This window comes from Larus michahellis, chromosome 3 (genome assembly GCF_964199755.1).
Source record: "Larus michahellis chromosome 3, bLarMic1.1, whole genome shotgun sequence".
Classification (NCBI taxonomy): domain Eukaryota; kingdom Metazoa; phylum Chordata; class Aves; order Charadriiformes; family Laridae; genus Larus; species Larus michahellis.
The window spans coordinates 120,956,046-120,969,970 of record NC_133898.1 but is presented as its reverse complement, the minus strand read 5'-3'; the positions used below and the strand labels follow the sequence as shown (position 1 = coordinate 120,969,970).

Sequence of the window (13,925 nt, the reverse complement as noted above, 5' to 3'; positions counted from 1 at the left end):
GCTTGCTTTCTGTTCTACCGGTAACTGACAAAATGAAAAATAGGTAGTGTTGCAAACTTGTTACAATATAAAGCTGAAGAGAGTGAGCAGACTGCATAGGATGACCTGAAATGTGTAACTTTTTGGTTTTGTTTGAACCACAGCTGTAAGATTCCATTAGTCTGTTTCCCTGTCCTCTGAATGACTAACTTGATCCCTTAAATTCAGGGTAAAAATGTAATATCCTGGTGCTTCCGAAGTATGTTTGGTTGACACCTGGTGATGACTCTGCCATGCATTGAGAAAGTGGGCATCTCTATCGGGGCAGGTCATAACAGTGTAACGCTCTTGCAAGCATAATAGTCTCTTACAGTTTTGTTGAGCTTTGGCTGTTTATCATCCTCCACCCTGAGTCCTTTTGTGATAATGAATTTGTGTGAGGAACCCAGGGATTTCATCAGATTAGCTAGTCAAAATACTTTGTTTCTGGTAAGAGCTATGCGCAGCATAGAAAAACTTCAGTCAGTCCTTAAGTTACTCCAGAGGAGCTCTTGTCACCTCTGTTCCAGTGTTAATGTTGTGGCCTGGTAATGGCAATCTTATCCTCCTCTTTAAACTGTTTTTATGAACTCTTTCAATGCTACATTAAGAAATACATGAAAAAACTACTCTTGTTAGTAGTTTCATCAAGGGTCATTGTGGCTTAGTCATACTAAGCAGCTGTGAAGTTCAAAAGCGTTTTTTAGTCACTTAAGTAACAGGAGAATCAGAAGTCCGGAATGTACTCATTTATTGCAAAGAGAGCTTTATGAGATTACATGTGGTTTTTTCCAAATTATTAAAAATTGAAATTTTGAATTGAACACTACATTTTGCAAAGTTCGATGGATTACAATGCTATCTTCTGAGATCTTCCCTATTTTTTTTTTTTTGCGAGCTGTTTTCACTGTAGTTTCAGTTGATGGACCTTTTAAAGTATGTAATATATGCTCTGAGAATACATTTTTTTGATTACATATTCAAGAGAAAACTTGATATGCAGAGTTTGGCAGTTGTACTGCTACCAATGGGAAAAGTTAGAGGAATAAAGTAAAAATAGTAAAATAAAAGTAGAAAGAATGCTGACATTTGAGATATTTTTGTTTGTGCAGTGCTTCTGTCATGTCGTACTAAATCTTTGGTCCTCGAAGACAGTAGAAGTCACATCTAACTTGAAATGCTCTACTTTAGAAGTAGTAATGGAAAAAAGAAATCATACAGCTAAATGAAATCATTGTTATGTGGAACTTCGAATATGAATGTCACAGATTTATAACCAGCAGATCCCCATGGTCTAAAGGAACTGACTTGCCACCACGTGTGTTAGTCGCTTTCTAAAATTTGGAACATGATGCATTTCGAAGTGAAAAGAACTTGACAGTGAACTGCTGCTGTTTCTGCTTATGATAGTATTAGTTAAAGGCCAAGCTTTTGAGCCAACATGGAAAGAAGGCAGTGTTAGTTAAAGTTTCTGAGGGTATTGACTTGGTTTAATGCAGGGATCAATTTTAATTAATTACTGGTTCCATATTGGTACCAGTACTGTTTAATATCTTCATCAGTGACATAGACAGTAGGATCGAGTGCACCCTTGGGAAGCTTGCAGATGACACCAACATGAGTGGTGTGGTTGGCATGTCTGAGGGACAGTATGCCATCCAGAGGGACCTGGACAGGCTGGAGAAGTGGGCCCATGTGAACCTCATGAGGCCAAGTGCAAGGTCCTGCACCTGGGTTGGGGCAGCCCCTGGTATCAATACAGGCTGGGGGATGAAGGCATTGAGAGCAGCCCTGCTGAGAAGGACTTGGGGGTGCTGGTGGATGAAAAGCTGGACATGAGTTGACAATGTGCTCGCAGCCCAGAAAGCCAACCACATCCCAGGTTGCGTGAAAAGCAGTGTGGCCAGCAGGTCGAGGGAGGTGATTCGGCCCCTCTACTCCGCACTGGTGAGACCCCAGCTGGAGTCCTGTGTCCAACTCTGGAGCCCTCAGCACAGGAAAGACATGGACCTGTTGGAGCGGGTCCAGAGGAGGCAACGAAGATGATCAGAGGGCTGGAGCACCTCTGCTATGAGGACAGGCTGAGAGTTGGGGTTGTTCAGCGTGGAGAAGAGAAGGCTCCGGGGAGACCTTATTGCGGCTGGCCTACAGGAAAGGTGGGGACAGACTTTTTAGCAGGGCCTGTAGCGATAGGACAACGAGTAATGGTTTTAAACTAAAAGCGGGAAGATTCAGACTAGATAGAAGGAAAAAATTTTTTACAGTGAGGGGAGCGAAACACTGACACAGTTGCCCAGAGAGGTGGTCGATGCCCCATCCCTGGCAACATTCGAGGTCAGGTTGGATGGGGCTCTGAGCAACCTGATCTAGTTGAAGATGTCCCTGCTCACTACAGGGGGGCTGGACTTAGGTGGCCTTTAGAAGTTTCTTCCAACCCAAGCTATTCTATTCTGTGATTCTGTTCTATGATTCTAATTTGATGAGCTTTTTTCACAGCTGCTTCTATATTCTGTATGTCTCCCTCATAACTTCAGAATCTCAGTCTCATTGTGGTCATTTGAGCGATTTCTTTATACAGCATCAGCTTCAGTAACAGAATGTAACTTTTAAGTGTTTATAATTATTCCACAGCACAACGCGCGCTTCCTTATGTAAAGCTGCATTGGGTATCTAAAATGAACTACTTGCATATCCTCTTAATAGTATTGCTTTTTTTCTTTGGCCATTTATAGGCATATTTTAAATAAAAACATCTTCTCTTTTGGAACAGCTTTTACCTGCCAAAAAGTTTTGGGAACCTGATGATTCAGCAAAAGATGGACAAAAAGGGATATTCCTTGGTGATGAGTGGAGAGAGACTGCATGGGGAACTCCTCGTAAGTGATGGATGTATATGTATTGAAAAATCAGTCATGTTTGTTAAAAGTTATTTCAAAATAAATTAATATCATTTTAATTGTATATTAAATTTTATTTTCCTTCACTTGTGAAAATGTATACTGCATTGGTGGTTGTGTGCCAACTACACTTTTTGAAACTAGGATTTGGTGTTTTTTATTTAATTTAATTTTGGTCTTGTTTAATACTGCCTCTGTATTGAAACGCAAAAATATTGCAAGTCGTATTTTAAAAAATACAATAGTTTTATTTATTTATTTGTTTTTAACAGACCATTCTATGTCCCAACCTATTATGGTACAGAGAAAGCCTGGACAGGGTTTTCATGGAAACAGTGAAGTAAATGCTGTATTGTCTCCACGATCAGAAAGTGGTGGCCTTGGAGTGAGCATGGTAGAATATGTGTTAAGTTCCTCTCCAGCTGATAAATTGGATTCCCGGTTTAGGAAAGGAGCTTTTGTAAGTAATGCAGTGTGTTAAGCTTGCCTAGTTGCCTGTTACGGTCTTACTGTCTTATGTGGTTATATTTTCTACTCTATTTGTCCATTTTCCTTTTTTAACTCTTCTCTTTAGAAGGAAGCGTGTAGTTGCTATCTGTCTGTCTTCCTTGGTTGGAGGGGGCAGAAGAGGGAAGTGGTTTGGGAATCTTGACTAAATAGCTGTCTTTTAAAAAAAAAAAAACAAAAAAAAACCAAAAAAAAACAAAAAACAAACAAACAAACAAAAAAAACAAAACCAAAAAAACCCTTTAAATAAAGGTAGGAAAAAGATTGCAAATAGTTTAATTCAAAATGTGTGGTGGGCTTTATTCTAGATCTTCTTATTCCGTGTTTCCATATGGGTTTGTTCTGTACTAGATGCTTTAACTGTATAAAATAAACTTTATCTAATTCAAAGTGTTACTGCTTTAACAGCACCGCTATAGTTAAGGTTGAGTTAGCTCTTCCATTATAAATCTTGGCATTCCTTTTCACATTTTGGCAGTTATTAATTGCATGTGGTTGAAACTTGATGACCAAGTTACCCACCAAATGCAATTTCATTGAAAACAAACTGTTTGTATTGTTTACGTGCACTGTAGTGAGGAATTAGGTCACCTTGTGGTGCTCCTATTGTGTTCTGTTCAATATTCAGAATCAAACAGATTCTTTTTCCTCAGGGCACTAGAGATGCTGAAACAGATGGACCTGAGAAAGGAGATCAGAAAGGCAAGGCTTCTCCATTTGAGGAGGACAAAAACAGAGATCTTAAACAAGGAGATGATGAGGATGTTACTAAAATAAATGGCAGAGGTTTGCCAAATGGAATGGATGCCGATTGCAAAGATTTTAAGTAAGCTTTTAACTGTTTCTCAAGAAGACGAGCATGTCTCTTAAGGGCATTATTACAGTTCTGGTTTGTGTGTCAGCTTTAAACATTACCCAGCTGCAGACTGATTCTTCCTACCCCACGTCCTCCCTTTTCCCACTGTGCCACATGTTTCTTAGGATGTCATTAATGTGTGTGTTCACTTCTCATGAGACAAATTCATGTTATTATAGTAATTATTCAAAGTAAATGGGTACCTTCAAAATGTGGTGAATTAAAGAGGGATGAAAACTTTAACCCTTCTAATTTCAAACTAAATTCCTTTCTCTCTCTGCTTCTTTTTAATACTCTAACTTTTGCATCTGGTTGTTGTTTGTAGAGAGCAAGTCCTACAGAATTTTAATTTTCCTTTTAGTTTTTCTAGTGGATACCACAGTCTTAACACAGTTATTTCCCCGCAAAAGTCTTTATAGAAACCATCTATTTGACTAAAGAGAAACAACGTATTTCCCTGTTCACATAGTTAAATGTCACCTCTTCACAGTGTAGAATGATGTTGTGGTTTGGTTGTTTTCTTAGGGGGGAAAAAAAAAATTGGACCAAGCTCGAGCTTTTGAACTGAACTCCTATATGACAGCACAGCCAGCCTGGTTTTTTTTCCAAATACTAAACTGCATTTTAAATTGGGTATTTTTAAAGGACTAATTTTTGTTTTTAGATGACTGTGATGCATTTGTAACTGTCATACAGAAGAATTAATAAGATCTGCTAACTAGAGTGCTGCTCATAAATTTGTATTAATGTGATGAACATGACCGAATAGTTGTGATTTCATTAGTTCATAATTGAACAAGTATATTAAAATGCATGTTTGAATCCCATACGTAAGTATTTCCTACCCTTTAAAAAATGTATTTACCTGAGGCTAAGGAGGGATTCTTCAAGTCTATTTTTCAAGACGTAGTATTGGAAAGAATATAATACCAAGCGTATTGGAGAGCTCAGATTAGCTCCTTTCGGATGCATGCTGCAATATGCACTATAAACAAAGTTACCATCAATATCATGTGTGAAAAAAAAAAATAATAAAATTGTCCTGGTTTTCTTTACCAGTATCTATTTCAGTTTTGAAATAGTTGCTTGCAAAGTACCTTTTGTACTATTTAAATAGAGAAATTATTTAAAAATACACAAGTGCAAAAAAGCATCCAAAGCCAGTAAACATCTCAAAAATAAAAAACTAAGGCCATCTAATTTAAATGGGCCATATAAAGTGGTGGTGTAAAGCCCTCCAAACAGAGGTTTATAATTGAAGGATTGACACAACTTTAACTATAGCAACAGAACAGCACCAATATAAGGAGCAACCTGTATTAGGTAAACAAAGAAACTTTGTCCTGTCCTCCTCCTCATATTTTTATTGTACTTGCAGCTTTTTTTTTTTTTTAAAACTAAAATATGTACTGAAATAACTGCCTTTTTTCCCTTTGTTCTTTGCTTTGTTGATACTGTATGCCACTTGGGAAGAACAAGGAATATTACGTGGTTTCAAAAAACAACAAAAAAGTTTTGTATGTTGAGCAAGACATGGTAGCTAGCTAGGATATTTAGGTGGTAGCCGGTATGTTACAGATGATCATCATGAGGTTGGTTGTTACATTACAAAAAAACTAGTGTAACTGCTGTATCTCTGAAGTATTTTGTCTGAAGTAATAGACCATACAGTATTGTTGAATAAACTCACTAAAAGACTGCTTTCTTGCTATGCAGTCTTTAGAGTTGATATCAGCAGATACATAAGTGCTGGCAGATTTCTTTGCATTAATCTTGTGCTTCAGTGAGGAAACAAATACTTCAGCTTCTGAGCCCTGAAGAGGGAGGAGAACAGGTAGTACTAAGGTTGTGTCACTGTTCTAGAATTAGCAGTACACCATACTGGTCTGGCAGCGTGCTGCTGGAATAAATGTAGTTTCATCTTGCAAGACGGTATTTTGTCTTTGAGCTTACTTTTCACAAATAAAGCAAGCTTAACTGGAAGTTGTATGTTTCCTGAGAAACAATATATAATTATTGAGTTCTGCCAACTCGATAATGTTAAGGGATCGTAGGTTCCTCACGCACTCCTGAGTAGCTGACTTAGATTTTTGCCAGTAAAAATTGGTACTCTCAACAATGTGGCCTGACACAGAACGTGGGATATCACTCCAGATCAAAGTACCCAAAATCTAACCAAATTTAGGGTTGCAAATCTGTTTAGGCTGTGAATCTGTTGATGTCTCACTTCAGGTGTTGCCTGTAGGTGTTAATAGGTGCACAGAGATTCCCCTGTAGTCAGCCAGGATGCAGCCAATACAACCAGTAGAGATGAGAGAACAATTCAGCTTTTACCACAAAGTAAACACCTAGTGACTGGTCAGTTGAGTCGCTGTCTAGGCTCTGCCAATGGTATTGACTAGGACTTCATCCCCTCTGATGGAAATTTAAACAATTAGTGCACCCAAAGATGCGTAAGTCTAGGTATCTACATCTGAATTGCCACCAGACCTTTATATTTGGAAACTGAACTTTCAGGGGTTTGGCACAGTAAATGATTTCTAGCTCCATATCTCTGTCTTACTGTCATCAGAAATCAAACACCTATGTTTTGCTCTATCCTAAAGACTTTCTTCTGGAACAACAGGCTATACATATATTCTTACAGAAACTGAGATGGAATCAACGGAATTATACTAGGAACACTTTTTTCCCCCTGACCAATCATGTGGTGTAGTGTAGTCTATTACATGAGTAGTGTAGGAAATTAAGTGTTGCAGTCAAATGCTAAATAAGGCAGTTGCTAGTCCATTTTACTTAAGGCAAAAAATGTATTGTTTGCCTTTGAGATGTGAAAGATAACTTGCTGTATTGTGTGTTTGTCTCTTCCAATTAAGGTTCTGTTGTCCCTTTCCTTGCTTGAGATGCACTTAGCTATTTCCTCTCCTTTTTTTTTATTTTTAAATTCTCTGGTACGCTGTCTAATAATTCCTGTCGCTTCCAAAATGCAGTAAAGAGCCATCCCAAAAGTTACAGGTGACAACAGTTCTCTCCATTTCGTTCAAGACAGCCTCAAAGATTAGTTTGTTTCTCTCAGTGATTTAAAGAGCTGTATAGTCTTAAGGTTTAAAAAACAAATAAAATTATGCTTTGAAATGAAATGTGTCCTTTATTTTGAGCCATCAATGCATGCTGATTAAAATTGTTAAAATCAGTCTGTCACTTCCTTTTGTAAAGTCTCTGAGTTCCGAGATCCTTTTAAAATAGAAATACTCTAGTCTATCCGTGGACAGCTTTATTTAAGACTGAAGAGTCTATCTTAAATTTCTTCTGAACAGTCGTACCCCTGGAAGTCGACAAGCCTCCCCAACAGAAGTAGCTGAACGCTTGGGCCCCAATCCCAGCACCACAGAAGGATTAGGTCCACTTCCCAATCCTACCGCCCACAAGCCTCTGGTAGAAGAATTTTCAAATCCAGAAAATCAGAATCTAGATGCCATGGAACAAGTTGGTCTTGATTCTCTGCAGTTTGACTATCCTGGCAATCAGGTACAAATGGACTCTTCAGGAGCTACTGTAGGACTCTTTGACTACAATTCTCAGCAGCAGGTTAGTACTGGACTTGAAAACGTGCCAAATTGATCCTCTTTGATAATCAGTCATTTAAGCATATAATGCATTTAATTTTGTTTTGACTGTGACTTACTCAAAGGCAAATAAATGTCTATTTAATCTAGAAGAATACTGGTGCGTAATTTTCTACTTTAGTAACTTCTTAGGATAGAATTTTTGGTTAAAATCTTTTTTTGTCTGAGTAAATCCCAGTATTTTATAGCCCTGACTTTCGAAAACTGAAATGCATCTTTTTTTCTTTTCCAATAGCTTTTCCAGAGGACTAATGCTCTGACTGTTCAACAGTTAACAGCAGCCCAGCAGCAGCAATACGCACTGGCTGCAGCTCAGCAGCCGCACATAGGTGAGGTTTTTGTAAAGTACAGCAAAAATCTCTGGCAAAAGTGGGTGTGTTACTTTGGTTCCATCCTTGCCTTTTTTCCCATGGTATTCTAATTCAAATAGATACTGATCGATTGGCCCCTTCTAATGGTTCTCCTGAAAACTGCTCAGAATGACTGCATAACGCTGTCCTGTCCTTAGAGAAAGTTTTCTGTTGTGTGAATTTTTGCCTACTTTGACCTGTGTTATACAAAGAAATATGATTTATTTTTGCTTGTGTAGCACAGTAGTTGAATTTTGATGGGAGAAAAAGTAAAAAACCTTTTCTGCTGTAAGTAGTCATAGAAACACTGTATTTACTAAAATAACAAAAATTTTCAATTCTACTATTCTATTATTGGTAGTATTTTTGATAATCTACTTTGAAATGGTTTTATGGTAGGATTTTGAAATCAAACGTCTGTGTTGATTAATTCATTCTTCCTTGTCAGTGACACCTTTTAAACAAATAGCTCTTTATTCTTGTGGGTACCTTTCTTTGTGATGGAATTATTCTTTAGTAAGCATTTTTTTCCATCCCTTTAAAGTAATTCAGTGAATTAATTAAATGCATAAAGCTCTTAGTGTGCTGGCAAATCAACGAGGAGGCTGTAGTTCAGTGACAACAGTTTTATCTGCTGCTATGGGGAAGCTGTACGCTTGGGGTGAGGGAGGTTGGAGCGCACATGGAAGCAATTCCTTATTTAAGGAAGGCTGCTTCTCACATTCTGACACCGTAGAGCAGGTTTAAAGATTCCCCCTGCCGTTCCCTCTCTCACCAGCCGGCTGTTGAGGTGTGTGCACCTCTCTCCTTCCTCTGTGAGGGGAAAGAGAGTTCTCAGGATCAGAAGGGCAGAGAGAAAGAGGAAACAGCATCTCCGAAGGGTTGTGTCCATGTTCTCCTGTGATACAGTGACAGTTAAGTTTTCCCACCGGCTTGTTTAGCTAGATTGAGGTCTGTTCAGACAGGGATCAGCAGCCTGGGGTTTAAAACTGGCAGCTCTTTAGTGTTACGTGGCTGACTCATACAGTCTCGGAGCTGGGAGTGTGGCAGATTGAGATGTTTGTGGGTCCGCGAGTCCTGTCGTCTGCCTGTCTTTGACTTCTAAAGTGCTGAGGAGCCCCTGCTCTGTATAAAGTGCCGACTCAGCAGTCAGCTGTATCTTGCCCCTTTGAAATGCAGCCTCTTCTGATATCCGTATTAATAGAAATTTAGCAAGAAGCCTCCTATTTGGAAGGAGGAGCGTAGTTTGACGTGCCGTGCTTGCTGGACTAGCTGCTGCCTCGGTGTTGGAGAAAGTCTGTGAATCTGACAGACAGGGAAAACTCTGGGTAGTGATGCTTCATTTGATGGCTGAGTTGCTTAGTTTGTCTCCTTCCATTACAATCCTTATATCAAATTTGGCTTCTTGAAAGTAAGATTAGCACCTCATAACTGACTGTTTAAAAGCCAGGTGTCTGATTTAAACTAGCTGGTCAGATTTTTTTTCCTGTTGGTAGTGAAAAGAGATTTGTATCTCTAGCAGGTGATTCATTCTCTCTGGCCAGTTCACTTCAGACACTAGATGATTTGTCTGATACAGATTTAGTTGTGAGACTAGTGTAACTTCCAGATAGTTAAAGTTGGGCAAGATAAATTCCACTTTGAATAATCCCTTCTATTTAAGGGTGGGTAGATACGTATGCGATAAATTTCCTTGGGGTTTGTAGATCCAGCAAAACAAAGCCTTGGGATTAGTAAGAAAGGACTGGTGAGAAGACATAGAAGTGTTAATTTCTGTAATGGTGTATCTGCTCTTAAAACTTCCAAAGTACAAGCAGTTCTGATTTTAACAGATATGCTTTATGATTTGATTGGTTTGAATATGATGATGCTTGCTAAGTGTGTTAGCTATAATTAAACTCTGTTTATTACTGTAGCAGGCGTATTCTCAGCAGGCTTGGCTCCAGCTGCTTTTGTGCCAAACCCATACATTATCAGTGCTGCTCCTCCAGGTACTGACCCATACACTGCAGCTGGATTAGCTGCAGCAGCTACCCTAGCAGGTAACTGAACACTTTCTAGTGTCTGTCTTGATAATTTTACTGAATTAAATTAGAAAAAAGCTGAAATCCATCCTGTTTATTCCTGTAAAAGTATTTCTAGGAAGGAGGGACTTGTAGGAAAATTAATATTGTGGTTTTGAAAATTTTTCACTAAAATGTAAAGGGATTCAGTTTCTCTTATATATGGATTCTGAGTATTTCTTTCCACTGGCTTTTTATATGCAGTAATTCGGTTTCTTCTGTTCCAAAAATTATTTATTCATAATAAGGTTTGATCTGACATTAGTAGTGTGTATTATTTTCAAAAGATGAGACAGCTAGTCTTTCCTTGTATGTTTTTACTTGGTGCATTAGTTCTCTAATTCCAGGCTTACTCATTATAAAGATGGTCTCCAGCGTCCTAAAAGGCCCAGACAACAGATAAACCCCAAGCCCAGGAAGATCTCTTTAAAAGTTAATAGATATCCCTGTGAAACAACACTACTGAGTATTCAAGTCCCAGCTAGTGTTCAGACCTGAGCATAACATTTTGGAAAAAAAAACCTTGCATCTCCAGTTGGTGGTTTCTCAGGAAAGGCAGTAGGAAGAACTAAAATACATGTATACATATCGCATTATGTGTACGATTCAATGATATAGAGAGCTTGTTCTTCTATGGGTTCTTTATCAATAGACTTAAAGAAGTAAGCGTGCCCACTCTGAAGAGTGTGACGTAGTAGGCAGGGGAGGCAGAGGTGTTTATAAGCAAAGGAAGCATACAGAAAGGAGGAATAATAGATAATCAGAGTCTCAGTGTATCACTCTCAGGAGAGTTAATTGTGTTCATTCTGCAATGTTCTGAAATGATCTTTTTTCCAACCATGGAAACTGATTTTGAGTGTTCTTTGGTATATAAGCTTTGATTACTTAAAGTATTTTCTTTGTCACCTGAGTCTCACAAGGGTATTTTTTTTTTTTTTTTTTTCAAAGAGAAGGTATGGTGTGATGCAGGTCTTTTAAATTAACCCATTTGTGTTCCTTTATCATTTTGGCTAACATGGTAATTCATTTCTTCTTAGTACTGATTTCCATTTTGACATTTAGAAGATAGATCAATGAGGGATGCTAAAAACAATAGAAACAATTATTTTTAACTAGCTGCAATAGATGGAATAATCGTGTTTTCTGGTTTTAGGTCCTGCTGTGGTTCCGCCTCAGTATTATGGTGTTCCATGGGGGGTGTATCCAGCGAATTTATTTCAGCAGCAAGCTGCAGCAGCAAATACCACAGCAAATCAGCAAGCAGCTTCACAGGCACAACAGGGACAGCAACCGGTACGTTCTTCATAAAAAGGAGATGTGCATTTAAAGCCTTACCGTGACATTTTCCTTATGTAAGGATCAGCTTCCAGAAAATTTTACGTAATTCGGATGTGTTGCATCAAATAATAAATGAGTATTAAAAATGGTCAATTTCCTTACATTACTGATTATCGTTGTTTTTAAAAATTTATTTACTGCATGCAAAACATCTAGCTTATTTTGCAGTCACAGTTTTTGAAATAAAAAAAATTAAAAAATAGTTCCTTTAATCCTAATTATGTCTAGATAATGCTGCCTGAACAGTTATTCAGAAATTAATGTAGAGTAGAAAACTAATCTGGAAAGCTAACATAAGGGGATGAAAAGAGAGATGTTGTAGTAGTTTTAAGAGCATATTTTTTTCTTTTAAGCTTGGGAAAAAAAATTGATCCACGTTTTTATTAATTAACTGAAAAATAAAATGTTACACATTTTTCTTCGTCTCTTTAAAAAGTAGGGAAATAAAGGTGGTTATCAGTAGTTTTGTTGCTTCATGGGGAAGACGGATTGCCCTGCATATTTTTCTGTGATGGAATAATTGTATTGCAACATCACAGTGTGCCATATGTTATTTTTGCCTGGGTAAATCAAGAGTAAGCAATTGTTACAAGAACTTACTGAAATACCCATTTCTTAAGTAACTTTAAAAATCTGGATGGATTTTTAAAACCATTGTATGATCTTTGAGTGTAAGCAAATGGCCTTTTTCCACAAAGGAAAAACCTAGATCTTATAGTAATCTTATGCTTGAATGAATGTAAATATTTTATTTTATTTTTTTTTTATTACCAACATTGTCAATTTCAATGCTATTCTTATAAATTTAGGATGGGAAGTGACTTTGAATTACTGGGAAGTTCCAGAGTAGCTTCATCACTGCTTTAATGTTCAGGTGGCTCTTTCCTCCTGCTGATAGTTGTTCTCCGGTGTTTTTTTTGCTTTCTCTACAAAATTAATATCCAATTTATGCAAATAACATGGAAGATACTTTGTGGGGATATACTGTAAATTGTATTTCCCCTCTTATTTTCGATCTGGAAAAGATTGTTTTAACCAAGAGGAATAGAGTAGTTGCAAGAATTTAGATTGCTTTTCAATCAGATTCCCAGTGATACGCTGTCAGAACACAATAAAACAAGCCTGTGTTGCATGGTGATAGAGTGTTATGTGAATTCTTAAAACATAGTGGGTGCATTTTTTACAGCACTGTTGGCAGTGTAATGTTAATTATTTAGACAGGTTACTACAAGCTCTAAAGTATCCAGCCTTACACCATTCAATTGCCTGAACATAGTGTAAACAAATGTATTTATCAGGGAATGACAGGTGTTCAGGTAATAAATAATGCAGATCATAAATGTATCACTCCTGCAGATTTTCTTGCTCACTTTATACTCATTACTATCGACGGAACATACATGAGTTCTGCTGCCCAGAGCAGGGCGGATATTTTACTGTCACGCTTGTCAGTAAAATAGCTTATGCCTTTTATTCTTTGTATGTATCTATCTGTGAAATCAATAAGGTGAAGTATTCCCACAATGAAGTTCAGAGCTAAGTGGCATCAGATATTCAAACCAACTGTCCTAGACCTTTTTTAGCATGTAATGGACTTGCTTTCTTACCTTTTAAGGAGAGGGTGTTGTATTGGTCTTTCCCAGGTTCTGCGTGCTGGAGCAACTCAGCGCCCACTTACTCCCAATCAGGGGCAACAGGGGCAGCAGGCAGAGTCACTTGCAGCAGCTGCAGCAGCAAATCCAGCTTTGGCTTTTGGTCAGGGTCTTGCTACGGGCATGCCAGGTACGTACGTTGTCAGTGGATTAAGAGAATCACTGCAAGTTAAAATACTGGTGTTATTAGATTAACTATCGAAATCCTGCTATGTTTATGATAAGCTGCTTAGAATTGAGTTTTATATAGTTTTATGTTGTTCGGGTGGATTAAAATATTGGCACGGGATTCTTAAAGCACAAGAAGTTCCTAGCATTTTTGATTTGGAGCATTTTCTCTGTTTTTGTTGTTACAAGGAATACTGTAGATTTTTGCAGGATAATTTCATGTATAATGAAAGAACTACGTGCTGTCTTAAAAGGTCATGAGTTGTCTGAATGGTTCCTCTGATGCAACTGGAAGTATTAATTTGTCTTTTTGAAGTAATTTTTTACTTGTGGTGTATAATAATGAAGTCTAGAGTTCAGAATCCAAAATCAGAAAATTTAAAAGAAAATTACTGTTTAATCACCTCTGAAGATCACAACATGCTTGAAGTGGAAGCACTCCAAAGCTTG

General features: G+C 37.8%; 1 protein-coding gene across 16 annotated transcripts in view; it reads left to right on the top strand.

Annotated features, from left to right (window-relative positions):
• PUM2 (pumilio RNA binding family member 2) overlaps positions 1–13,925 on the top strand; it is a 77,741-nt gene that overhangs the window by 33,326 nt on the left and 30,490 nt on the right. For 13 of the 16 annotated variants that reach the window (XR_012586360.1, XR_012586359.1, XR_012586358.1 and 10 more), the window contains exons 3-10: positions 2,789–2,894; positions 3,188–3,375; positions 4,076–4,248; positions 7,596–7,866; positions 8,140–8,233; positions 10,171–10,296; positions 11,471–11,610; positions 13,299–13,437. Coding sequence is in view for 13 of the 16 variants with exons in the window: in XM_074581932.1 (XP_074438033.1) it covers positions 2,789–2,894; positions 3,188–3,375; positions 4,076–4,248; positions 7,596–7,866; positions 8,140–8,233; positions 10,171–10,296; positions 11,471–11,610; positions 13,299–13,437 (1,237 nt within the window). In the remaining 3 variants the exon portion in view is untranslated. Of the gene's footprint in view, positions 1–1,937; positions 2,175–2,788; positions 2,895–3,187; positions 3,376–4,075; positions 4,249–7,595; positions 7,867–8,139; positions 8,234–10,170; positions 10,297–11,470; positions 11,611–13,298; positions 13,438–13,925 lie in introns of those variants that run through there. The other 3 variants (XM_074581931.1, XM_074581929.1, XM_074581941.1) reach the window with 2 other exon arrangements.